This window comes from Eulemur rufifrons, unplaced genomic scaffold (genome assembly GCF_041146395.1).
Source record: "Eulemur rufifrons isolate Redbay unplaced genomic scaffold, OSU_ERuf_1 scaffold_220, whole genome shotgun sequence".
Classification (NCBI taxonomy): Eukaryota; Metazoa; Chordata; class Mammalia; order Primates; family Lemuridae; genus Eulemur; species Eulemur rufifrons.
The window spans coordinates 75,761-101,228 of record NW_027183002.1 but is presented as its reverse complement, the minus strand read 5'-3'; the positions used below and the strand labels follow the sequence as shown (position 1 = coordinate 101,228).

Below are 25,468 nucleotides of genomic sequence, written 5' to 3'. Positions count from 1 at the left end.
CATATTTTCTTATTTATTTTCTCTTTTAATGATCTTCCCATTGCTGAAAATGGGACAATGAAGTCTCCTACTCTATTGTATTGCAGGCTTTTCACCACTTCAGATTTTTATGTAACTGCTTTATATATTTCAGTGCCCTGATGAGAGGGGGTATTTGTTTACAAAAGGGATATCCTTTTTATGAATTCACAAGTTATAATTATGCAAGGTCCTTCTTTTTCTCTAATTTCTACTTCTGAGCTGAAGTCTATTGTGTTTCATGTATGTATAACAACCCCTGATTTATTTTGGTTTCTATTTTCATGAAATTTATTTTTCTATAGCCTCAATTTCTGTCTATGTGTGTTTTTAAAAGTCAGGTGTGTCTCTTGTACCAGAGGAATAGTTGAGTCTTTTTATTCATTCATTTGTTTAACCTTTCAGTCATTCTTTCTTTTCATTGGATAATTTAATCTATTTATATTCCTAGTAATTTCAATATGTAGTGACTACTCCTATGTTTTGTTTGCTGGTCGTTTTATAGATGTATCCTTAGTTTCTACTTTTCTTGCTGACTCCTTCGTGGTTTGACGGCTTTCTGTAGTGGTATCCTTTGAATGCTTTCTATTTTTCTTTTGTGTGCCTAGTATAGATTTTACTTTTGTTGTTACCATGAGGCTTACAGAAAACACCTTACACTTAGAAATGTCTATTTTCAATTGATAACAACTGAATTGTCATTGCATATCAAAAATTTTACACTTTTACACACAGCCATTATATTTTATGGTTCTGAAGTCAGACTTTACATAATTTTTAAGAGAGTTGTTATTGAAAATTTTGTATTTTAACCCTTAGAGGAGAATAAAATTGCTTGACACAGCAACATTATACGGTACTCTTCATATGTCTCTATGTTAATTATACCATTAAGTTTTGAGCTTTCGTATGTGTTATGTTATTCATCAATGGACTTTTTCATCTAAAAACCCTCCTTTTGGCACTTATAAGGCAGGCCTCCTGGTAATGAACTCCATTACCTTTTGTTTGTCTGGGATTTTTAAAAAATTTCTTCCTTGTTTTTGAATGAAAAAATATGTTGGAAAAATATTCTTTGTTTTCAGTTTTTTAAACATTTTCCCCATCACTTTGAGTAGATTATCTTCTGTTGTAACATTCAGTGATTCTGATGAAAAATGTTTGCTACTTCTATTGAGAATTGCACCTATGCGTCGTGTCCTTATGTCTTTCACGCCCTCATAGGAGACCCCCCGGGCAGATTCCCGTAACTCACTCCACCCCAGACTCTCTCAATATCAGGTCTTTTCATCAGATGCCATTTTTCTGGGACAAACCCTGGTGCCCCTGCCCAAGCCCTTGCAGACATAGCCAACAGAATCACCAAGTCCTGCTCTCCCCAGGAGGACACCTGCCTTCTTTGTCACCTCGTCCCTGTTCGTCGGCTACATGCTGAGTGAACACTTTCCTCTGTCCCCCACAGGGGCACAGACAGCTTCCTACAGCATCGTATCCACTCAACAACACCTGAGCCGGGAAGCTTTCCTGGGCTTTACATAAATACAGTATGTTTTCACTCCCTAGCAATCTTGAAGAAAAAAAATACTGTGAACTATTGGGGGTTCATGATGCCTGTGATATGACCAGGTCCCAGGCACTGTGGGCTGCAAAGATGGAAAAGACAAAGACACAGACACAAAAAGTAAGGTGAAAGGGTGCAGGGAAGTCAGGGTCCACCAGTATTCCCATGAGCCAGGTGGCACTGACTGAAATCTAGCACCCGTTTTTCTCCCTTTTTCATGCTATAGATTACAATGATTTCACGTGAAAAGCTCATGGGTTACAATGTGTAGAAGTTTCAAGTCTCCCCTAAAAATCACAAGATGCCTTAGCTAATTACTCTTGTCTATAGAAGCAGGAACACATAGCTCGTTACTAAGCACAACTACGCCTTAAGCTATGTACAGATAGTATCTCTGAACTCAGCAGCTTGGCCCATTCGATTGAAGAACAAAGAGATTAGTACTTCTGACTGGGAGGTTAGCTCCCCATCAACTGAGGCATTTTACGGAGAAAGGGGAGGGAAGGAGCTCAACCTGGTGTGTTTTAAGAGTTGGAGTCTGGGGTCCGTTTTCCAGGGCTGATATTTTGCAATCTTCCTTCATAGCCATGGGTGGTATTCGTGTCAAGCCACTCCGTGTCTTTTTAGGCATGAGGCCCCTCAGGCTTTAAGGTGGGAGTCTGCTTTGCTGTGCTCCCTGATCGCTGGAATGTCCCCCAACTAGGCAGTTAACTTCTGCCCTTATCTCTGGCTCCTGCTCAGGCAGCATCCCTTCACCTCCTGTCCTCCCACGGCCTCAGAAATGGGGTCCCTAAGGCTCGGTGATCTTCTCCCCATCAGTAACTAAAGAAAAAATACTGCAAAGCAGAGCACTCCCCTCTGCCCTGGAAGTCCTCTCCCTTCCTCCACACTCCACGAAACACACTGTCATGTTCTCACCCTTCAGTGTCTTGCTCTGAAGCCATCGCAGAGGCAAGGCCCATAGAATGCCGCAAAGGCTCTCGTGTTATTAATTTCTTCTCTACTTGCAATGAGGATGCATCTGTGTCTCCAGATAGACATAAAAATTTCTCAAGCATGGAGATCTCTTGGTAAGATTGATGGTGCCCCTCGTTTTCCACAAGTGTCTCCCATGATGACACCCCACACTGTGGAAGGAATCTTTTGTGAATCCGATGTGGTTTATAGAGAAATCCTTGTTCAATACATGACCCTGATTCCTTCTTGATAACGGTGGGTGTGAGAGTAAAAACAGGGAATGATTTTGCTCTCCATAGGGAGGAGGAGAACATAGGAGAGGGCAGTCAGGAGGAGCAGAGGGGGGAGGATAAGGAGGCTGTTGGACAAAGGACCATCTTGGGCACACACTTCACACAGGAGGAACTCAACTGCAGGGTGGGGTGTGATAATGTGGAGCCAAAGGACACCACTCACAAGGATCTGGAGGTCACCAGAGAGTGCTCAGCACACTCAGGATTCCATCTGCAGGTCTCCCCGATGCCACAGATATGGAGGTGACTCTGTGAGAGTCTCAGTGGACACATCCCACTTTGACCAATCACACTTCTTCTCTCAGCTACTAATGGCCACTTACATTTCCAATGTGAGTCCATTCCCAGGTGACAGAAGGAGGGTCCCAGGAAAGGTGGGTGAGACAGTCCCATCAATTTTTCCCAGGTCCCACAGGAGCCACAGCCTGGGCCACACCTGAGCTCAACCTAAAGGGCCTGAGCCCTGGGATTTAGACACAGAGACCACACCCTCCATTTTGTGCGGGAAGAAGAAGAAGAGTAAGTTTTGAAAATAGAACCCAGGGAGAAAGAAAACAGACTTGCAGAGAAAAATATAACTGATTCAGTTCTGCATCAGGGATGTACAGGTTTAAATGAGGAGAGAACAATTTGAAACTGTTAGGTTTTATGGGACACTGACCCTGCCCAGGTCCCTACATGTCCCAACCTGAATCCCAAAGACTGTGCCACTCAGGGAGTCCCACTGAGGTCTGTGCGCTGAGTCTGGTTGGAAAATGCTCAGCAGGTTCCCCTGGGCTTCCTTCCTCAGGACTCTGACCCCTGTGGTAACAGCAGGGTCATTTCTGCCCACGTGAGTGACGTTCTGCCGTGTGTGCAGGTGAGAGTGTGTTCATTTACTACAACAACATGTTTCCAATTCAGACATTACTGTGATGAGCAAAGAGGCACAAAGGAATATAGGTCCCAGGATAAAATTTGTAGAGGAGACGCGCCAAACTCTGACAGGAAATGAACCATTATTGTCCCCTGCACCTGCCTGGGCTGACTCTGCTCCTTGTGCCCCGCGCGCCCCCTAGTGGCCCTGCGCTCCCCCGCAGGAGGTTTGTGTCTGGGCTCACACTGATGTCCCCTCACTGTGTCACTGGTACAGTAGTACAGGGCCGTGTCCTCGGCCCTCAGACTGTTCATTTGCAGAGAAACCATGTTCTTGCTGTTGTCTCTGGAGATGGTGAATCGGCCCTTCACGGCGTCTGCGTAGCTTGTGCTACCACCATCGTAACTAATGTATGCGACCCACTCCAGCCCCTTCCCTGGAGCCTGGCGGACCCAGCTCATCCAGTAGCTGCTGAAGGTGAATCCGGAGGCTGCACAGGAGAGTCTCAGGGACCCCCCAGGCTGGACCAAGCCTCCCCCAGACTCCACCAGCTGCACCTCACACTGGACACCTGCAAACACAGACAGCCTGGTCAGAAACTGCCGCACACACCCCTGTTTCTCTCACTCACATCCACTCCCTCACCCAATATCCATAGTTCTCCATGAATTACCTTGTAACAGAGCAACAAGGAAAACCCAGCTGAGCCCAGACTCCATGGTGAGTAACTGTGTTCAGTCCTGATCACCGACTGGGGACACCTGGGAATGGCGGGGCTGGGCCTCCTGTCCCAGAGCTGCAGGGTGAGGGCTGGGCTGGTTTTCATCAGCAGAGGGAGGGCCCTATTTGCATGTCCCCTGCTATATAGGAAGCCCTGAGTGGGGACACCTGCGGAGAAGGCAGGGCCCAGGGAAGAGGTGAGCATCCTGGAGGAGTTCATAGGTCATGATATTTCACAGATGAAACTACAAAGAGAAGGATGGTGCAGTTTTGCAATGTGTGCAAGAGGAAGGACGTGTCTAGTGAGAGCTACCTGCAGTATCTGTATCTGAGCTCCCCGACACTAGATCCTACTGCGCGTATGAACCATCCCCAGCACCAGTGTGGACATGCCTAATGGGGTCTGCAGTATCCCCTTTCACTAATGAGAACATGATGGGACTTTGCTGCATCTAGTGTTACAACTTCAAGGTTGCAATGAACTTTGGGCCACAGAATCCACACTGCCCTTGACGCGTTTGTGCATTAACTGTGACATGAGTCTCACTCAGCTGAGGGGATTCGGATTCACACAAATTGTCAAATGCAACTGTGCTTCCTCTGTGCTGGGCCCAGAGCACATGAGTGGGGCCAAGAAGGATCCACTGAAGTTTGTCCTGACATCTCCCTCTTGCCAGGTGGGTCCACACTGGCCCGGGTTCAGTCTATGGGGCTGACACACGCTTGGGACAGTAGCCAGCCCTGATCTTTGTGGAAGTCACGACGTGAGTGTTAGTGCCCAGACTCCACTGTGCATGGCTGCAGGTGGCCCTGTGGTCCTACTTGTCATTCACTAGTGTCCCCTACTACCTCCACTCTGGAACCTTCTAACACGTGGCAGCACTTTGCAGTGAGGGTTGCTGCATGTTGTTCCCTGATGGAGTGACTCAGGCCTGAGCACTGCAGAGCCATTGTCCTTGGTCCCTCTGCCACCCGCAGGCATGTGGCTGATGCACTTGACCTCCCCAGTGTGGGACGCAGTGGAGAAACCACAGAATCTGCCTAGGCCTGAGGGATGGTCCCTGCCTCCATGGGTACACAAGCTTAGCCTCCAAAGCAGAGTTAGTGTCGATCAGTGGGAGAGGGCCTGTCGTTGTTGGGTGGTCCTCACGACTGAATGGGCTCAGACCAGGTCTCAGATTCAGGGGAGCACACTGTTCCCCCAATAGGTGTGATCCTTCCTGGGAAGCAGAACTTCTAATCAATCACAGCCTAACATTGGGGCAATAAAAAGAGAGATTTCTCAAGTTGTCACCATGGTGTGTGGATAGGAATGAATCTCGCCCCTACCACTGTTTAGCAGACCCAGATGCCACAGCACTCTGTAGGGCCCGGCACATGCTCCATTCCTTGTGACCAAGGAATCCCTACAAGGGACCCTGGTGTACATTAATCAAGACCCATATGTTAATTTTTCTTGTTGCCGTGATTACCATTGTGGTCTTAATAATCTTGTGGCATAAGCTTGTACGTAGAAGAGTTTTCCAACATTTTCTTCCATAATTCTTGTGCTCTCCACTCACAAAGATTAATTCACAGCAGATAACAGACGTAACCCACACTGTAATTTACCTCCCCCAGCCAGTACGGTAGAGGATCTGACACAGGACTGGTCCCCAGTCCCCTGTGTGAGGGCTGGTGCAGGGACTGGAGCGAAGCCTGCGTGGGAGGTGGGCCTGCATGTGGGCACCACTGAGAGTGTCCGGATGACACCTGTGCTCGGACCTGGGCCACCTGTAGAGCATTTCTTGTTCAATCTTAAAGAGCCATGTGACATTTGGGTGTGTGTTACCAGGTAATGAAATTGATCCTCTTGGTTCTTTCTCCCTGCAGGCAGCACCCGTGACTAGCATGTGGGTTATGCATGAGTGTGCTGTCCGGGCCTTGGCGAGAAGCCCTCTGCATTTTGTCCCGGCATCTGCAGAGTGCACTCCCTGTGCCATCACACTGACACTCACGTGCCTGGGATTAGCCAGTGGACAACAGTCGCCCTCTGCGACCAGCGACTCCAGCGCAGCCCGAATGGTCCATGAATTAAGTGGCCACAATGGCAGGGCTGGGTGACATGCATCACCCAACTTCATGTGCTTTCTCCCCCCAAGGCAGACTGAGGTCCTCCCTCTGCCTAATCTGAAGTCTGCGAGCAAAAGAGCCGAGCAGTGACCTCAACATGGCTCCTGAACTGAGTGACGGAATCACTTGATGAGAAATTCCCTAAGAACTCTGAGTCTGGAAGGTGCAGCAACTCACCTTGCCTGGATCCAGCGCATGTGTGTGTCTTTCCAAACCCAACCCTCGCCCAGGACCACTAGCCGTGTGATTACCCTGCACCCAATTCTGTTAATGGTGTCAGCCTGACATTTCCTGGGGCCAAGGGCTGCATTTCTCAGTAAGAGACACTCAGCATGGGGTTCACTGGAAGGAGAACCTGTATCTGCCCTGTAAGTATCTCTGTAAAAATTCAGTCTGAGTTGCATTTCTGTGGGAACAAATATAACTTTCTGGGCACCCTGCCTTATCTAACTTCATAAATCTTTACTTTATAAATTATATCTGTGTCTCTGTGTATTATTTTTATTTCTGTTTCCTACTAATTATTCATCCTTTGTGACAACCCCTGTCTGAGGGTCCCGAAATTTAGAGGGGAGCTTAGCTAACTCCCCGCAGAAAAAGGAAAAGAAAATATTTATGTCAGTTTCCAGTAATTTTATGTGATAAAATGGTCAGCCTCATCATTGTAGCATTTATGCCCATCAGGAATTCGTGTGCATGTGGGCGTGTGACAGAGTTCTAGTCATGGAGGCAGGAGAGAGTCTCTGTTGTGACCTTGCTGATCCTTCAGGGCAAACTTCAGAAAGGTGTCCTCTCCACTTCCACCACTTGTCCTATCTGTGGGACCCTGAAAACAGTCTCAGCACATCCACACAAGAGGGGATTGGTGGATGAAGCGGACGTTTTCTGCATATCAGTGTGAAATGTCGAGACAAGAAGCTCCTTGGGTGCATGAACTTTTGAAACTGGCAAAGATGGAGCCACTCACATCTGGCTTCCTGTTTGATTAGGTTATGATTTTCCTTATTGTTTAGTTATTTCATGTTGCCATTAATTTTTGCTAAAATAGCCAGATATGATGGTCTAGAGGCATTAAAATCAAAAGTACCTCATTTCCTAGTCAGAAGCTCCAGGTGAGGTGAACAGTGGCGTGCGGTTCATTGTGTGCTAGGACACGTGGCTGAAAGCTAAGTGTGGGCACAGAGCTATTTTGTCTGCATCAGCGAAAAAGTTCTGTATATTCCTTGGATGAGATTCTCATTAAGACACTTCAGACAATAGTATTTGTCGATCAATCACAGTTCAATAATGAACCTGGAAGTTACTAAGCAGTGATTCATGTTACCGAAGAAAACTTTCCATTGGAAATGGAAGTAAAATCAGCCCAACTGGAGGTAAAATCAGCCCGTGTGGCAAAAGTCATTGCCCTTCTTGGTGCTTGTCAATTAGCCAAAATCCAGGATTGAATGCATATGTTTTTAAAATAGTACATGAACTTGGGATATTTTGCAAACAAAAGGGTTTCTCAAAAGTTCTGGTAAATGTATCAAAATGAAGAAAAAACTAAAAAACTTCTAGATAGACTTCTAAATCCTAGAGATCCAACTAAAGTAAATAGAAATCATGCAAAAAATAACATGGGGGTTAAACAAGTGTTGTACGAAGTCATTACTGAGAACAAGCAGCCTAAACTTAGTTTGTGATGCTGTCTAACCTTGTGAGGCATCATCACTGCTCATGTAACACACCGTCCACTCATTGGAAATATTTTGTAAGTGTTGAAAATGTTTATCCAATTAGCATTATGAAATTTGAATGTCACAGTTTTAAGCAATTCTTGAACTCCTTCGCCAGTCTACCATGAGAACTTGCTTACAGCATTGTGGTCCAGTCCCTCAAGGACACATCAGTTGTTACACTTTCCCTTGGTAGCAACTGAACAAACATTTAGATTTTATCACAATTACTAGCATTTTCCTTATTGCTTGTGAGAGTAAATAATTTTGAAAGCAATTAATGCATTATAGACACTCCTATCACCACAGATTCAGGGTCCTTTTACTGCATCTATTTAGCAGTCTGTCATCATGTTCAACCAGCACAGAGTGTGTGATGGAGAAACATCAGGCAAATACTGGTCTTGAGCCATACTGGAGCAAATATTATTAAGGACTTTAAGGGAAACACAGCAGTGCAATTCCAGGGAGGAAACCCTCGGGTTCACATTTCAGAACAACAGCATCAGTTCAGAATTCTAGATACTTGGAAGGCTGCTGTGGTAGAGAATGTCAAACTGAGCATCCTAGTAGAACCTGTGAACCTTCTGATATTTTGAAGGCCACAGCAGACCCAGGGCCTTCAGGATAAGCTGATGAGTGTGGACAGTGAAAAGCTTCCCCCCATGACATTGGACCAAGACCCTGTCTAACTCCTCCTCCTGCTCATCCTCATTAGTACTATGATTTCTTCATACTAATGAAACGTCTTCTATTTTTTGGCAGACCTCATTGTTTTCCACCCATAAAGGCCTTTCCCTGCTTTTCAAATAAATGTAAAAATATTTAATAGTTGTTGAGTGGAATAAGAAGTCAAAGTCTCTTACGTGGTGTCTGTCCGCTGACATCTGAAGGCCCATCCTTCGTCTTCCCTGTTTGCCCCACTCATGGGAATCCTAGGAAGGAATCACAGGTGCTTTCTCACCAGATGGCTGTCAGAGGCCCAGACACCAGCAGACACTTCCTGGGAGTGAGAGCCCCCTCCCTTTCCCACCAGGGAACTGTTGTGAAAACCTGAGCCAGTCTCCCTTCCTGCCCTACGAAGCCACTTGGAACTGTTTTGAGAGGCCTGCCCTGCTCTGCAGACACCTCAGTAGTGGAGAGACTCACTCTTCCCGTGTTCACTCAGTGTGTGTGTGTGTGTGTGTGTGTGCATCTGTGGCAGCCTGTGTGTGTGTGTGTGTGTGTGTGTGCGCATCTGTGCCTGCCTGTGTGTGCAGGTGTCTAACACCATCAGAGTCAACATCTACCCTAAATGTCGGTGGGTCCCTCTGCCCTTGAATTCTGTCAGATATAATCGATGTTGTGAGCCTGGTGCTGGGACAGGGAGCTCCACGGGGTCTTCCTGCTCTTGCTTAGGACGCTGACTCCGTCTGCCCCTGACGTCCAGTAGGTGCTTTATCCTGCTTGACGCCTAGAAGGAACGTGTACTTCTGTATGCTGTGCTGCATTGTGCTGTCCAAGAAAAAAATCTTTTATTCATTTTCGGACTTATTGAGAAGTGTTGATCATTCATGTCCATTTGGGGAGAGGAGAACATGACTGGAAGCCACTGTCTGCCTTTTGAGCAGGTTACAATATTTTCTCTCATTAGCACAAACATATCTAACACAGAGACTGCAGAGGGAAACACAGAATCGTGAATTCAGAGAAGTTCCACAGAGGAAACCGTTTTATGGAGAGGAAGCCACGACCCTGAGAGGAAACCAGCCCTTACCCTGCACCTGCACCTGCCCTGGGCTGACTCTGCTCCTGTGTCTTGCGCGCCCCCTGGCGGCCCCGCGCGCACCCGCAGGAGGTTTGTGTCTGGGCTCACACTGATGTCCCCTCACTGTGTCTCTAGTGCAGTAGTACAGGGCCGTGTCCTCGGCTCTCAGACTGTTCATTTGCAGATACACCGTGTTCTTGCTGCTGTCTGTGGAGATGGTGAATCGGCCCTTCACGGTGTCTGCGTAGCTTGTGCTACCACCATTACCATAAATTCTTGAGACCCACTCCAGCCCCTTCCCTGGAGCCTGGCGGACCCAGTGCATGTAGTTGCTGCTGAAGGTGAATCCGGAGGCTGCACAGGAGAGTCTCAGGGACCCCCCAGGCTGCACCAAGCCTCCCCCAGACTCCACCAGCTGCACCTCACACTGGACACCTGCAAACACAGACACAGCCTGGTCAGAAACTGCCACACACGCCCCTGTTTCTCTCACTCACATCCACTCCCACACCCAATATCTCTAGTTCTCCATGAATTACCTTGTAACAGAGCAACAAGGAAAACCCAGCACAGCCCAGACTCCATGGTGAGTCAATGTGTTCAGTCCTGTTGACCGAATGGGGACGCCTGGGAATGCCTGGTCTGGGGCTCCTGTCCCAGAGCTGCAGGGTGAGGGCTGGGCTGGTTTTCATCAGCAGAGGCAGGGCCCTATTTGCATGTCCCCTGCTATATAGCAAGCTCTGGGGTGGGACGCCTGAGGGAGGGCAGGGTCCAGATCAGAAGTGAGTGTCTGGGGGGAGGGTGTATGACCACAGCAACATTTGATACAATGTAAGCTCTTCTTAGGAAATTGTAATCTGGTAAATACTGAGCATCCATCATCGTACTTCCTATTGCCACATGGACATGGATCATGTACTCTAAGTGTCCATCTCTGTTCCATATTACAAACGTGAGAGTCACCCCAGGGCATCGAGGGCCTGTGTAATGTGTCAGGAGCTCAGTCTGGGGAGAGTGAGTTCTGGGATCTGAGCCTGTGCTCCTCAGCACTGCACACGCCTGACCCATGAACCATCTCCTGCACAGAGCTGAGCAGCTTAGTGTGGGTTCAAGAACTCTGTCATGAGAACATGTGTGGTTTTCCACACCTGGACTTTACCCCAACATAGGCAGAGGCCAAGGAGGATGCTGCTGAATTTTCAACATGTTTGGACACGTAACATATTATCTTTGTAAGACTTCTTACCAATAGTATTTTTAGGATTTATGTGAAATCAGTTTTATGAGTTATAATTGACATGGGGAGAACTTCATATATTTAGAGTGTGTAATTGACAAAAATTCACACATCCATAATCATTATTAGGACAGTGACAAATCAATTCTCGGTAATGTTTCCATCTCTTCTTCTGTCTTCCCTTCTGTCCACTAACCTTCTTCCTCCATCTCCTGGGCAGATACTGATCTTGTTAAAGTACATTAGTTTTTATTTTCTAGAATACATAACAATGGAATAGTGTAGTCCATCCTCTTATGAACTCAGCATAAAGACCAGCAAACGTAGTGGTGCTGTGGTGCGCAGCAAATGTTCACAGATATTAACAAGGAGTAATATCCCATCATCACATTTACAGTGCTTTTTCTGCTAAGATGTGATCAACATACATTTTTATTTAATTTTCTGGGTCTTACAAATAAACCTGCTACTCAGCTTGAAGGTGTACACAAGTGAAACATTTTTTTTTATTTTATTCTTATAACAACTTTGACTACAACAGATAAACTGCAGTAGTTGCAATTTTGCAAACATTATTTAGGACTTCAGATAACCGGTGTTATAAGACTAAAAACTATCCCGAGGTGGGGAGAGATGAGTTTTGCAGAAAGTGACAGAGCCAGGGAGTTCGCTGCTCTGGGGCAGGGGCTGCCATATACAATGCAGGCTACGGCAGGATGCAGCTGCCAGCGTGCACTGGACTGCTGGAGGCTGAGCATGGTGAAGGCATCCTGCTGGGCAATGCTCAGGGGCCACGTGTTTAAGGGGATTCCCCTCCTCTTGTCTCTGTCCTCTGTAACAGGCACAGTCACAAACTCTCTGGGAAAGAGGGATGCACACACTTAGGAAGTGCATCCAGACCCATCCCCATCACCACTGTGGAACTGAGAATTGATCTGCCGCAAAACCTACAAAACTGGCATCCTGGGGGCGCAGATGGACACTGTAGGACCTGGGAGGGAACAGAGGTCCCCACCAAGGTTAGGCCCAGAGCCACCTCCCCATTCCCTGTGGAATAAAAGCCTCGATCTGCAGGGAAGGGCAGCACACCTGGAAGGTAAGGACACCGAGGGAGAACCCCTGCAGCTGGGAGACAGAACAATGAGGGACAACCAGGGACTCTGTACTCCAGGAGGACGGGCAAGATGCTGGACCATCACCTCCTCTGGGGCAGAGACGGGGACACCTGGAGGCAGCAGCCAGATCCAGGACCCCCAGCCCACTAGAAATACAGCTCTGCTGAAGGGCAGACAATCCCACCTCAGCCCACCCCGTCCATCCATTGACAAATGTCAGGGGGACATCACAGGGGACTGCGTGTGGCAGAGCTGACACAGACAGACCTCTGCAGGACAGCACAAGGTGCAAACATACAGCCAAGCAGGAAACAGAAACCGGGGTCACTGGAGGAATCTGAAGCCTCTGTTGGACGTAGAAGGAACAGCCTTCAACTGTGGTAGCCATGGCAGAAACTGATTCCAAATGTGGCCCCGAGGAGATGGTCAGAAACCTCCACAAGAAAGGCCTAGTCAAGGTAGGGTATGAGAAACTGCAGGGAGAAGATGCATAAATACAGCATGGGTCATGAGGCCCCACCAACTGTCCAGTGCAATGTGTCTGGCTACCCACAAAAATTAGAAAACATTTCCAAGAGGAAGACAAAAGTCATAATGGACAAATGATCAGAATGTGATTTTGAAATGACACCATATTAGAATGATCTAAATCAACAGAATATTTAAAACAACTAGAGCTAATACACAAAAATCTCTAAGGGAAAATATCGGCAGACTGTAGGATCAGACAGGTGCCTGCTGCTGACAGATGGAAACATCAAGAATCAAACGTAAAACATGAAATAATCAAACAATGTGCTTGAGAATTGAAGAAGCCTTGGGTACACTCGTCAGTAGAGTGGGCTCAGCCCAAAAATGAAACCAGGGACTTAAGAAAGTGTCATTGGGAATGACACAAACCAAGTTGCATAGACAAAAAGAGTGAAGAAGACAGAATATCACTATGAAAATTGTAATATGTATGTTTCACATTCCAAAGGAAAATTAAAAACAAACAGACAAAAATAAATCTTTGAAGAATTATATAGGCAACAATTTTCCAAATATTATAACTAACCCCAAGTAACATCCCCAAGAATCTCTTAGAATTTGAAGGTGCATAAACACACATAGACACACACACACACGCACACACAACACATCCACCATGGACGTAGCTCTGTGCACTTGCAAAGGCTCCCACACCTCACACACACACACACTCACACACACACACACGGGCACTGCCCCAATGTTACTCTTTCCACTTGGTTCAGTTGAAAATATCTGTATTCATGCTATGAAGTAGTTCTCCAAAGTGGAGATTATATTTTTCTATGTGAAAGTGTGTCCATTCCAACCAATATTATAAAATACAATTAAATATATTTTGTAAAACTGAATGCATGTATCATTTTTAGGAAATGTACTATTGAAAGGTAAAGTAATATACATTTTTCAGCTCTGTGTTGGTTTATTTTTACTGTGTGACAATACCATCCTATCTAAATAGAAAGGACTTTTAACATTTTTAAATCTGCTTAATAATTTTAGATTTTTTATATTACATGTGTATAAAATGTCTAATGATCAAATCAGGCAAATAGCAAATTTATAATCTGAGACATTTATGATTTCTTTGTGTTTGGAATATGCAAAATGCTCTCTTCCAGCTACTTGAAAGTGTACAGTGCATATTAATTTCTTAACTACAGTCGTCCTGCTCTGCTATAGATGGATGGAGTGTCCCACATATATTTGTTAGGGAAGTTGGTTTAAAATGAAGAAGTCTCGAGAGATCAAAGATGGCGGAGTGGTGGTGACGGCCTGAATCTGCGCTCCCGGGAAGGAAGGCATCGATCCGGACCTGCCACAACGCTAGAAGACCGCTCCCACACAGGAACAGCGGTGTGAATCCACGGAGAATCAGCGTGGGACAAACAGAGCGAGTGAGGTCTGAGGTGAACGAAAATTGGGAACGCGGGACAGACACTAGCCAGCGGAGCGCGGGTCCGATACACCCGCCCCCAGCCGGGGCGGGAGCAGCCTCTCGGGAAAGCGGCTAGCCCTCCGCTCCCAATTGAACAGAGCCCTGACCCAGGCCAGCGCAGAATCACTGAGGGATACGTGGCGCATTGCAGACAGGAGGCTTTTTTGTGAAATTACCTTAGAACCTGGGGGATCTCAGCTGAGACAGCGCTTGGCGAGGAGGGACGGATCTGCCCCAGGGCGGAAAAACACAAAAGACTCCCGGACAGCAAATAGCGTCGTACCCCGTGCTGCCTCTTTCGGCAGTTCTCCAGCCGGTGACCCCCGGTGCGTGTCCTTGCTCGCCAGCCCCCGGGCAGTGGCGGTCTCTGCCTGCCGGGGAGCCGGTCCCCTCCAGCCCCGGAGCTCGGCAGGCGCCATCTTGAAAGCGAGGGCGAAACCGCTCGGGAGCCAAAAAGTGCCCAGCGGCTCTTTCTGCCCGTGCTTCCTTTTTTGGCGGTTCTCCAGCCGGTCACCCCCAGTGCGCGTCCTTGCTCGCCAGCCCCCAGGCAGTGGCGGTCTCCGCCTGCCGGGTAGCCGGTCTCCTCCAGCCCCGGAGCTCTGCAGGCGCCATCTTGAAAGCGAGGGCGAAACCGCTCGGGAGCCATAAAGTGCCGAGCGGCTCTCTCTGCCCGGCGCCCTCCGCTGGTCTCTGAACCAACGCCAGGAGTGCGGGATATGCCGGGGCCGCGCTCGGGGTGAAGGGGCAGAGCTGCGCTAAGGCAAAAAAAAAAAAAAAAAACCACGAACAAGAAGAATAGGCTCGCCGAACTGTATATTTTATTCTTGGTAAATTTCTTCTGGGTTTTGTTTGTTTGTGTTTGTGTTTGTGTTTGTTTTTTTTGGTTTTGGCTTTCTTTTTTTTTTTTTTTTCCTTTTCTTTTCTTTTTCTTTTTTTTTTCCGGCGGCTCACGAGCCGGACAGCCCCGGCGGGCACCTTTGCCCTCTGGGCCTCTGGCTGCTGCGCCTTTTTGAGCGCGGAGGTTGGATCCCCACCACCCTCGGAGCTGTGCGGGCGCGCAGACGCCATCTTGAAATCCACTGCGAAACCGCCCGGGACCCAGCCGGGCGGGCGTGAAGGGGCGGAGCTGTGCTAAGGCGTAAAAACAAAAACATCTAATGGCCGCTCCGGACCCAGCCGAGCGGAAGTGAAGGGGCAGAGCTGTGCTAAGGCGTAAAACAAACAAACAAACAAAAAAACATTGAGTCGCTGAATTATATACCTCAGATTTGTGTATCTTTCTGCCTTGCGGTGTGGTGAGGTGCTATGTAGTTTGTTTTTGTTCATTTTTGTTGGCGTTTTTGGTGTTTTTTGGTTTGGCTTTTTGTGTTTTTCTTTTTTTTTTCTTTTTTCTTTCTTTTTTTTTTCTCTTTTTCTTTCTTTCTTTTTCTTTCTTTTCTCTTTCGTTTTCTCCTCTTTCTTTTCTTTCTTTCCTTTTCTTTCTTTTTTTTTCTTCTCTTTCTCCTCTCTTTTCGCCTTCTAACTGGGGACCCACGGTGAGCTTCGGAACGGGCCAGGTCCCTGGCTCTGGTACATACCGGATCCTGAGCAGTCACCCCCAGGGCCGGAGATCTGCGGGCACGCAATCGCCATTCTAGGGCCCACAGCCAAGTCACTGCGGAGCAATAGGGTACCAAGAGGCTCCCTGGACGGCCCTCTCCCCTGGTCCACGGACCTTATATAGGATCCCCGCCGAAGTGTAAACACTGAATACTTCTCCAAAAGCGAGAGTGTGGAACCTGATCCCTGGGGACATTGGGCCAAGATAGACTTTTGCCCGTGGGAACTACAGCAACTGGGGCGCTGAGCAAGCGAGGTCACCGTCCTCTCCCCATAGCTAGTATCTTGCCTGCAGATAGAGTCAGAAACCTCCCCTATAGAGGAAGAACCAAAGGGAAACAAACAAACAAACAAACAAAGAGAATTTCGGTCTACTATTAGTGTGGACCCTGCCTGCCTTCTGAAAGACCACAACACAGTGTCCTATCTCACCAAAGCGGTCCTGGATCACTCCAATCCTCTAGGATTGGACCCATCGGAAGCAGTCCCCCAACGGAAACAGAAAAATCTCTAAACAATACACAACAGTCTCCCCCTCTTGCCAAAAGAAGCAACATACCTAGACTGTTTCACAGCCTAAGAATAGAGCACAAAGAGTCCTGTTAACCAGACTAAATCTATAAGTAAGGATCCAAGGATAAATCTAGATGGGAAGGGCCCAGCGAAAAAACACGGAGAGCACAAAGAATCAAATGGAAAGCTCATCCCCAAAGAGAAATACCAGCTCCCAACCATTTGACACAAACCAGACTCAAAACACCAACATGTCACAGGAAGAATTCCAATTATGGATTATAAACAAGCTGAATAATATACAAGAATCAATGGATAAACAACACAAGGAAAACACAAAAAAAATATAGGATTTGGAGGAAAAATTCACTAAAGAAATTGAAATATTGAAGAAAAACCAAACTGAACTCCTAGAAGTGAAGAATTCACTCAGAGAGCTACAAAACACTGTGGAAAGTCTCAAGAGCAGGGTAGATCAAACAGAGGAAAGAATCTCAGAAATTGAAGATAACTCCTTCCAACTAAATAAGTCAGTCACAGAGATAGATCGAAAAAGTAAGAGAAATGATCTGAGTCTTCAAGAAATGTGGGATTATGTGAAGAAACCTAACTTGAGAGTTATTGGCATTCCTGAGGGTGAAGAAGATAATAAGCAAGGGTTGGACAAGCTATTTGAAGACATAATCGAGGAAAATTTTCCAGGCCTTGCCAATACTCTAGACATACAGATTCAAGAAGCTCAAAGGACCCCTGGGAGATTCATAGCAAATAGGAAAACACCACGCCACGTAGTCATCAGGCTGACCAAAATATCCACTAAAGAGTCACTTCTCCGAGCTGTAAGGAGAAAGAAACAAGTAACTTACAAAGGAAAACCCATCAGAATTACGCCAGATTTCTCAGCTGAAACCTTACAAGCAAGAAGAGGTTGGGGCCCCATTTTCACGCTTCTGAAACAGAATAATGCCCAGCCTAGAATCTTGTACCCAGCTAAGCTAAGTTTTCTATACGAAGGACAAATCAAGACATTCTCAGATAAACAAAGATTGAGGGAATTCACCAAGACAAGACCAGCCCTCCAAGAAGTACTCCAAAGAGAATTACACACGGATCAGCACAAGAAAGATCCACAAATGTAAAACTACTCAGGAGCTAAAGATCAAATTCCAGATACCACAATGGCCCAGGAGAGAAAACATCACAATGAAGTTCTACCCAACAAGCTGAACAAAAAACTGTCTCACTTATCAGTTTTCTCAATAAATGTGAATGGCTTGAACTCCCCGCTCAAGAGACATAGACTGGCCCAATGGATAAAAAAATACAATCCAAGTATCTGCTGTCTTCAAGAAACTCACCTAACCTGCAAAGATGCATTTAGACTGAAAATAAAAGGATGGAAATCGATATTTCAAGCAAATGGTAACCAAAAGAAAGCTGGTGTGGCAATCTTAATTTCCAATAACTTAGCTTTCAAACCAACAAAAATAATAAAAGACAAAGATGGCTACTACATACTGATTAAAGGTACAATTCATCAAGAAGCCATGACTATACTCAATATATATGCACCCAACCTAGGTGCACCTAGATTCATAAAGCAAACCCTACTAGATCTCAACCAAATGATAGATAACAATACTGTAATAGCTGGAGACTTTAACACCCCACTGACAGTACAGGACAGATCCTCTAAACAGAAAATAAACAAAGACATAATGGACCTAAATAGAATGCTAGAACAAATGGGCATGGCTGACATCTATAGGACATTCTACCCAAAGTCCACAGAATATACATTCTTCTCATCAGCTCACGGGACATTCTCTAAGATTGACCATGTCCTAGGACATAAATCATGTCTTCAAAAATTCAAAAAAATAGAAATTATACCATGCATCTTCTCAGATCACAGCGGAATAAAAGTAACAATGATCACAAACAGAAACCCTCACTCTTACTCAAAGTCATGGAAGCTAAATAACCTTCTCCTGAATAATTATTCTATAAAAGAAGAAATCAAGATGGAAATCAAAAATTTCTTTGAATTAAATGACAATGGAGATACAACTTATCAAAATCTATGGGATGCAGCTAAAGCAGTCCTGAGAGGAAAATTCATATCCATAAATGCCTATATCAAAAAGACAGAAAACATGCAAATAGACAACCTAACGAATAGACTCAAAGAACTGGAGAAAGAAGAACAGAATGATCCCAAACCCAGCAGAAGGCGAGAAATTACTAAGATAAAATCAGAACTAAATGAAAAGGACAACAAAGAAACTATAAGGGAAATTAATAAAACAAAAAGTTGGTTCTTTGAAAAGATAAACAAAATAGACACACCTCTGGCTAGACTAACCAAGAGCACAAAAGTAAAATCTCTAATAACCTCCATTAGGAACATGAAAGGAGAAATCACAACCGATGCTACAGAGATACAAGATATCATCTATGAATTCTACAAAAATCTTTATGCATACAAACTGGAGAACATGGAGGAAATGGACAAATTTTTAGAAACACATAGTCTTCCCAGGCTCAACCAGGAAGAAATAGAGTACCTGAACAGACCAATATCAAGAACTGAAATCGAAACAGCAATACAAAACCTTCCCAAAAAGAAAAGCCCTGGTCCAGATGGGTTCACACCTGAATTTTACCATACATACAAAGAAGAACTGGTGCCCATCCTACATAAACTAGTCTCCAATATTGAGAAGGATGGAGTTCTCCCCAACACGTTCTACCAAGCCAATATAACATTAATACCAAAACCTGGAAAGGACACAACAAAAATAGAGAACTACAGACCAATTTCCCTCATGAATATAGATGCAAAAATTTTCAATAAAATACTAGCAAATCGAATCCAAGTACTTATCAAAAAAGTAATCCACCACGACCAAGTGGGCTTCATCCCCGAGATGCAGGGGTGGTTCAACATACGTAAATCTATCAATGTAATTCACCACATAAATAGAAGCAAAAACAAAAACCATATGATACTCTCATTAGATGCAGAAAAAGCATTTGACAAAATTCAACACCCTTTTATGATAAAAACGCTTAACAAAATAGGCATTGATGGAACCTACCTAAAAATGATACAAGCCATATATGACAAACCCACAGCCAACATCATACTGAATGGGGAAAAACTGAAAGCACTCCCACTTAGAACTGGAACCAGACAGGGCTGCCCATTGTCTCCATTACTTTTCATCATAGTATTGGAAGTCCTTGCGAGAGCTATCAGGCAAGAGAGCAGAATCAAGGGAGTCCAAATAGGGAAGGAAGAGATCAAACTCTCACTTTTTGCTGATGATATGATGTTATATCTGGAAAACCCCCAGGATTCAACCAAGAGACTCCTGGAACTGATTAACGAATACAGCAAAGTCTCAGGCTACAAAATTAATATACACAAATCAGAGGCATTTATATATGCCAATAACAGTCAATCGGAAAACCAAATTAAAGACACAATACCCTTCAAAATAGCAACAAAGAAAATAAAATATCTAGGTATATATCTAACTAAAGAGGTAAAGGACCTCTATAAGGAAAACTATGAAACACTGAGAAAAGAAATAGCAGAACTTGCAAATAGATGGAAAAATATACCATGCTCGTGGATCGGAAGAATCAACATTGTTAAAATGTCTATACTACCCAAAGTGATCTACAGATTCAATGCAATCCCTATTAAATTACCAACATCATTCTTTACAGACATAGAGAAAATAATTATACACTTTGTATGGAATCAAAGAAGACCCCGTATAGCAAAAGCAATTTTAAGCAACAAAAACAAAATGGGAGGTATTAATTTGCCAGACCTCAAACAATACTACAAGGCCGTGGTTCTTAAAACAGCCTGGTATTGGCACAAGTGCAGGGACACAGACCAGTGGAACACAACAGAAAATCCAAATATAGAACCATCCTCATATAGTCACCTAATTTTTGACAAAGCGGGAAAGAATATACCCTGGGGACAAGAATCCCTGTTCAACAAATGGTGCTGGGAGAATTGGTTAGCCACTTGTAGAAGACTGAAACAGGACCCACAGCTTTCACCTCTCACAAAAATCAAATCACGGTGGATAACAGACTTAAACCTCAGGCGTAATACAATCAGAATTCTAGAAGAAAATGTAGGAAAGACGCTTACAGACATTGGCCTAGGCAAAGAATTTATGAAGAAGACCCCCAAGGCAATCACAGCAGCAACAAAAATAAATGAATGGGACATGATTAAATTAAAAAGCTTCTGCACAGCCAAAGAAACAGTCCAGAGAATAAACAGACCACCTACAGAATGGGAAAAAATTTTTGCATACTACACATCAGATAAAGGACTGATAACAAGAATCTATTTAGAACTCAGGAAAATCAGCAAGAAAAAATCAAGCAACCCTATCAAAAAGTGGGCAAAGGACATGAATAGAAATTTTTCAAAAGAAGATATAAAAATGGCTAACAAACATATGAAAAAGTGTTCAACATCTCTAATCATCAGGGAAATGCACATCAAAACCACAATGAGATATCACTTAACCCCAGTGAGAATGGCCTTTATCAAAAAAACCCAAAACAACACATGTTGGCGTGGGTGTGGAGAGACAGGAACACTAATACATTGCTGGTGGGACTGCAAACTAGTGCAACCCCTGTGGAAAGCATTATGGAGGTATCTTAAACAGATTCAAGTAGACCTGCCATTTGACCCAGCAATCCCATTACTGGGCATATACCCAAAGGAAAAAAGGTCATTGTGTAACAAAGGCACATGTACCCAAATGTTTATAGCAGCACAATTCACAATAGCAAAGATGTGGAAACAACCCAAATGCCCATCAATACATGATTGGATTAGTAAACTGTGGTATATGTATACCATGGAATATTACTCAGCTATAAGGAATGATGAAGATACGACATCTCTATGGTTCTCCTGGAGAGAGTTGGAACCCATTCTATTAAGTGAAGTATCCCAAGAATGGAAAAACAAGCATCACATGTACTCACCAGAAAATTGGTTTCCCTGATCATCACCTAAATACAAATCTGGGAACGACACCAATTGGACATCAGACTGAGGTGGGGGGTGAGGGAGGGGATGGGGGTATGCCTACACAATGAGTGCATTGCGCACCGTTTGGGGAGTGGTAACACTTGAAGGTGCTGACTCGGGAAAGGGGGGGTGGGGAAAAAATATGAAACTATTGTTTTTAACTTGCACTGTTCACTTAATAATTTATCATGAATATTTCGCATATTATTTCATATCATTGTACAAGAAATAATGTATACATTATGAGGACATATTGTATCTAACAAGATATACTGTTAGACTCTTTGATTCTGTAAAATTAAATTGAAAAAAAAAAAGAAAAAAAAAGAAATAAATATTTAAAAATAAAAAAAAAATAAAATAAATAAATAAAAAAAAAAATCAAGAAGTCTCCTATATTTTCTTTTTTTTCCCTCTTTTAATGATCTGCCTATTGCTGAAAATGGGGCAATGAAGTCTCCTACTCTGTTGTATTGCAGTCTTTTCATCCCTTCAGCTTTTTACGTAATTGCTTTTCATATTTCAGTGCCCTGATGATAGGGGGTATTTATTTACAAAAGGGATATCCTTTTTATGAATTCACAAGTTACAATTACGCAAGGTCCTTCTTTTTCTCTAATTTCTACTTCTGAGCTGAAGTCTATTGTGTTTCGTGTATGTATTCTTAGTCTGAGTTTCGCGCCGAAAAATCATTAATCTGCCATTCTGCTTCTGTAAACCTGCTTGCTCCTGCTTGCTACCCCCAACACAGAAATTTCTAAGTGACTACAACACCCATGTTCTGCATAAAGTGATTACAGCCCCCACGTTTTGCGTGAAGCCATTACAACACTCATGTTTTGCATGAACAAGATACAGCCCAGAGCCCAAACTGTCCAGATCCTGTTACACCAAGGATAAGAAAATGATATAATGCTTACTCAAGGCTTTTTGTACACGTGCTTACTCTATCTTAGTAATTGTCCACCCACAAACTTACAGTATAAAAACTTTCTGTTTCAAAGGCTCACTGCTGCTCTCTGTGCCGCCTTTGGGCGGTACAGAGGGTAGTTGCTGGCCCGCTAATAAGGACTCCTGATTTGGCTCAATTCGGTCCTTAGGTGGTCATTTCTCACATCTCAGACCATAACAGTGTAACTACCTCTACTTTATTTTGGTTTTCATTTTCATGAAATTTATTTTTCTATAGCTTCAACTTCTGTCTATGTGTACTTTTAAAAGTTAGGTGTGTCTCTTGTACCAGAGGAATAGTTGAGTCTTTTTATTCATTTATTTGTTTTACCTTTCAGTCATTCTTTCTTTTCATTGGATAATTTAATCCATTTATATTCCGAGTAATTCCAATATGTAGTGACTACTCCTATGTTTTGTTTGCTGGACGTTTTATAGATATATCTGTGGTTTCTACTTTTCTTGCTGACTTCTTTGTGGTTTGACAGTTTTCTGTAGTGGTATGCTCTGAATACTTTCTATTATTCTTTTGTGTGCCTAGTATAGAATTTACTTTTGTTGTTACCATGGGGCTTACATAAAACACCTTACACTTAGAAGTGTCTATTTTCAATTGATAACAACTAAATTGTCATTGCATATCAAAAATTTTACACTTTTACACACAGCCATAACATTTTATGTTTCTGATGTCAGAGTTTACATAATTTTAAGAGAGTTGTTATTGATAATTTTGTATTTTGACCCTTATAGGAGATTAAAATTGTTTGACACACCAACATTATAGAGTACTCTTCATATGTGTCTATGTTAATTAAATCATTAAGTTTTATGCTTTCATAAGTTTTGTTTTTAATCAATGGACTTTTTCAGGTAAAAACCCTCCTTTTGGCACGTATAAGGCAGGCCTACTGGTAAAGAACTCCTTTACCTTTTGTTTGTCTGGGATTTTAAAAAAATTTCTTCCTTGTTTTTGAATGAAAAAATATCTGGGAAAAATATTCTTTGTTTTCAGTTTTTCAAATATTATCCTCACACGTTTACTGGATTATCTTCTCTTGTAGCATTCAGTGATTCTGATGAAATATGTTTGCTACTTCTATTGAGAATTGCACCTATATGTCGTGTCCTTATGCCCTTCACGCCCTCATAGGAGACCCCCCACCGCCCGGGCAGGTTCCCGTAACTCACTCCACCCCAGACTCTCTTAACATCAGGACTTTTCATCAGATGCCATTTTTCTGGGACAAACCCTGGTGCCCCTGCCCAAGCCCATGCTGACATAGCCAACAGAATGACCAAGTCCTGGTCTCCCCAGGAGGACACCTGCCTTCTTTGTCACCTCGTCCCTGGTCCTGGGCTACAGGCTGAGTGAACACTTCCCTCTGTCCCCCACAGGGGCACAGACAGCTTCCTGCAGCATCGTATCCACTCACCAACACCTGAGCCCAGAAGCTTTCCTGGGCTTTACATAAATACAGTATGTTTTCACTCCCTACCAATCTTGAAGAATAAAAATACTGTAAACTATCGGGGGTTCATGAAGCCCGTGATATGACCGGGTCCCCAGGCACTGTGGGCTGCAAAGATGGGAGAGACAAAGACACGGACAGAAAAAGTAAGGTGAAAGGGTGCAGGGAAGTCAGGGGCCACCAGCATTCCCGTGAGCCTGGTGGCATTGACTGAAATCTAGCACCTGTGTCTATTCCCTGTTTCATGCTATAGATTACAATGATTTCACGTGAAAAGCTTGTGGGTTACAATGTGTAGAAGTTTCAAGTCTCCCCTAAAAGTCACAAGATGCCTTAGCTAATTACTCTTGTCTATAGAAGCAGGAACACGTAGCTCATTACTAAGCACAACTACGCCTTAAGCTATGTACAGATAGTATCTCTGAACTCAGCAGCTGTGGCCCATTCGATTGAGGAACAAAGAGATTAGTACTTCTGACTGGGAGGTTAGCTCCCCATCAACTGAGGCATTTTACTGAGAAAGGGGAGGGAGGGAGCTCAATCTGGTGTTTTTTAAGGGTGGGAGTCTGGGGTCCATTTTCCAGGGCTGACATTTTGCAATCTTCCTTTATAGCCATGTGTGGTTTTCATATCAAGCCGCTCCGTGGCTTTTTAGGCATGAGGCCCCTCAGGCTTTAAGGTGGGAGTCTGCTCTGCTGTACTCCCAGATCGCTGGAATGTCCCCCAACTAGGCAGTTAACTTCTGCCCTTATCTCTGGCTCCTGCTCAGGCAGCATCCCTTCACCTCCTGTCCTCCCACAGCCTCAGAAATGGGGTCCCTAAGCCTCGGTGGTCTTCTCCCCATCAGTAACTAAACAAAATAACTGCAAATCAGAGCACTCCCCTTTGCCCTGGCATTCTTCTGCCTTCCTCCACACTCCACGAAACACACTGTCATGTTCTCACCCTTCACTGTCTTACTCTGAAGCCATCGCAGAGGCAAGGCCCATAGAATGCCACAAAGGCTCTCGTGCTATAAATTCCTTCTCTACTTGCAATGAGGATGCATCTGTGTCTCCAGATAGACATAAAAATTTCTCAAGCATGGAGATCTCTTGGTAAGATTGATGGTGCCCCTCGTTTTCCACAAGTGTCTCCCATGATGACACACCACACTGTGGAAGAAATCTTTTGTGAATCCCATGTGCTTTATAGAGAAATCCTTGTTCAATACATGACCTTAGGTCCTTCTTGATAACGATGGGTGTGAGAATAAAAACAAGGAATGATTTTGCTCTCCATAGGAAGGAGGAGAACATAGGAGAGGGCAGTCAGGAGGAGCAGAGGGGGGAGGATGAGGAGGCTCTTAGAAAAAGGTCCATCTGGGGCAGACACTTCACACAGGAGGGCCTTGACTCCAGGGTGCTGTGTCATCATATGGAGCCACAAAGACTCCACTCACAAGGACCTGGATGCCACCACAGAGCTCTCAGCACACTGAGGTTTCCACCTGCAGGTCTCCCTGATGCCACAGGTGAGGAAGGTGACTCTGTGAGAGTCTCAGTGGACAC

The 25,468-nt window shown here is 44.5% G+C and overlaps 1 protein-coding gene across 1 annotated transcript in view; it reads right to left on the bottom strand.

Moving 5' to 3' along the window:
• Positions 1-25,468, bottom strand: part of LOC138379911 (uncharacterized) — a 48,156-nt gene that overhangs the window by 12,179 nt on the left and 10,509 nt on the right. Inside the window, exon 5 of the mRNA XM_069464887.1 lies at positions 10,104-10,333. Within this exon, the coding sequence (XP_069320988.1) occupies positions 10,104-10,333 (230 nt within the window). The remainder of the gene's footprint in view (positions 1-10,103; positions 10,334-25,468) is intronic.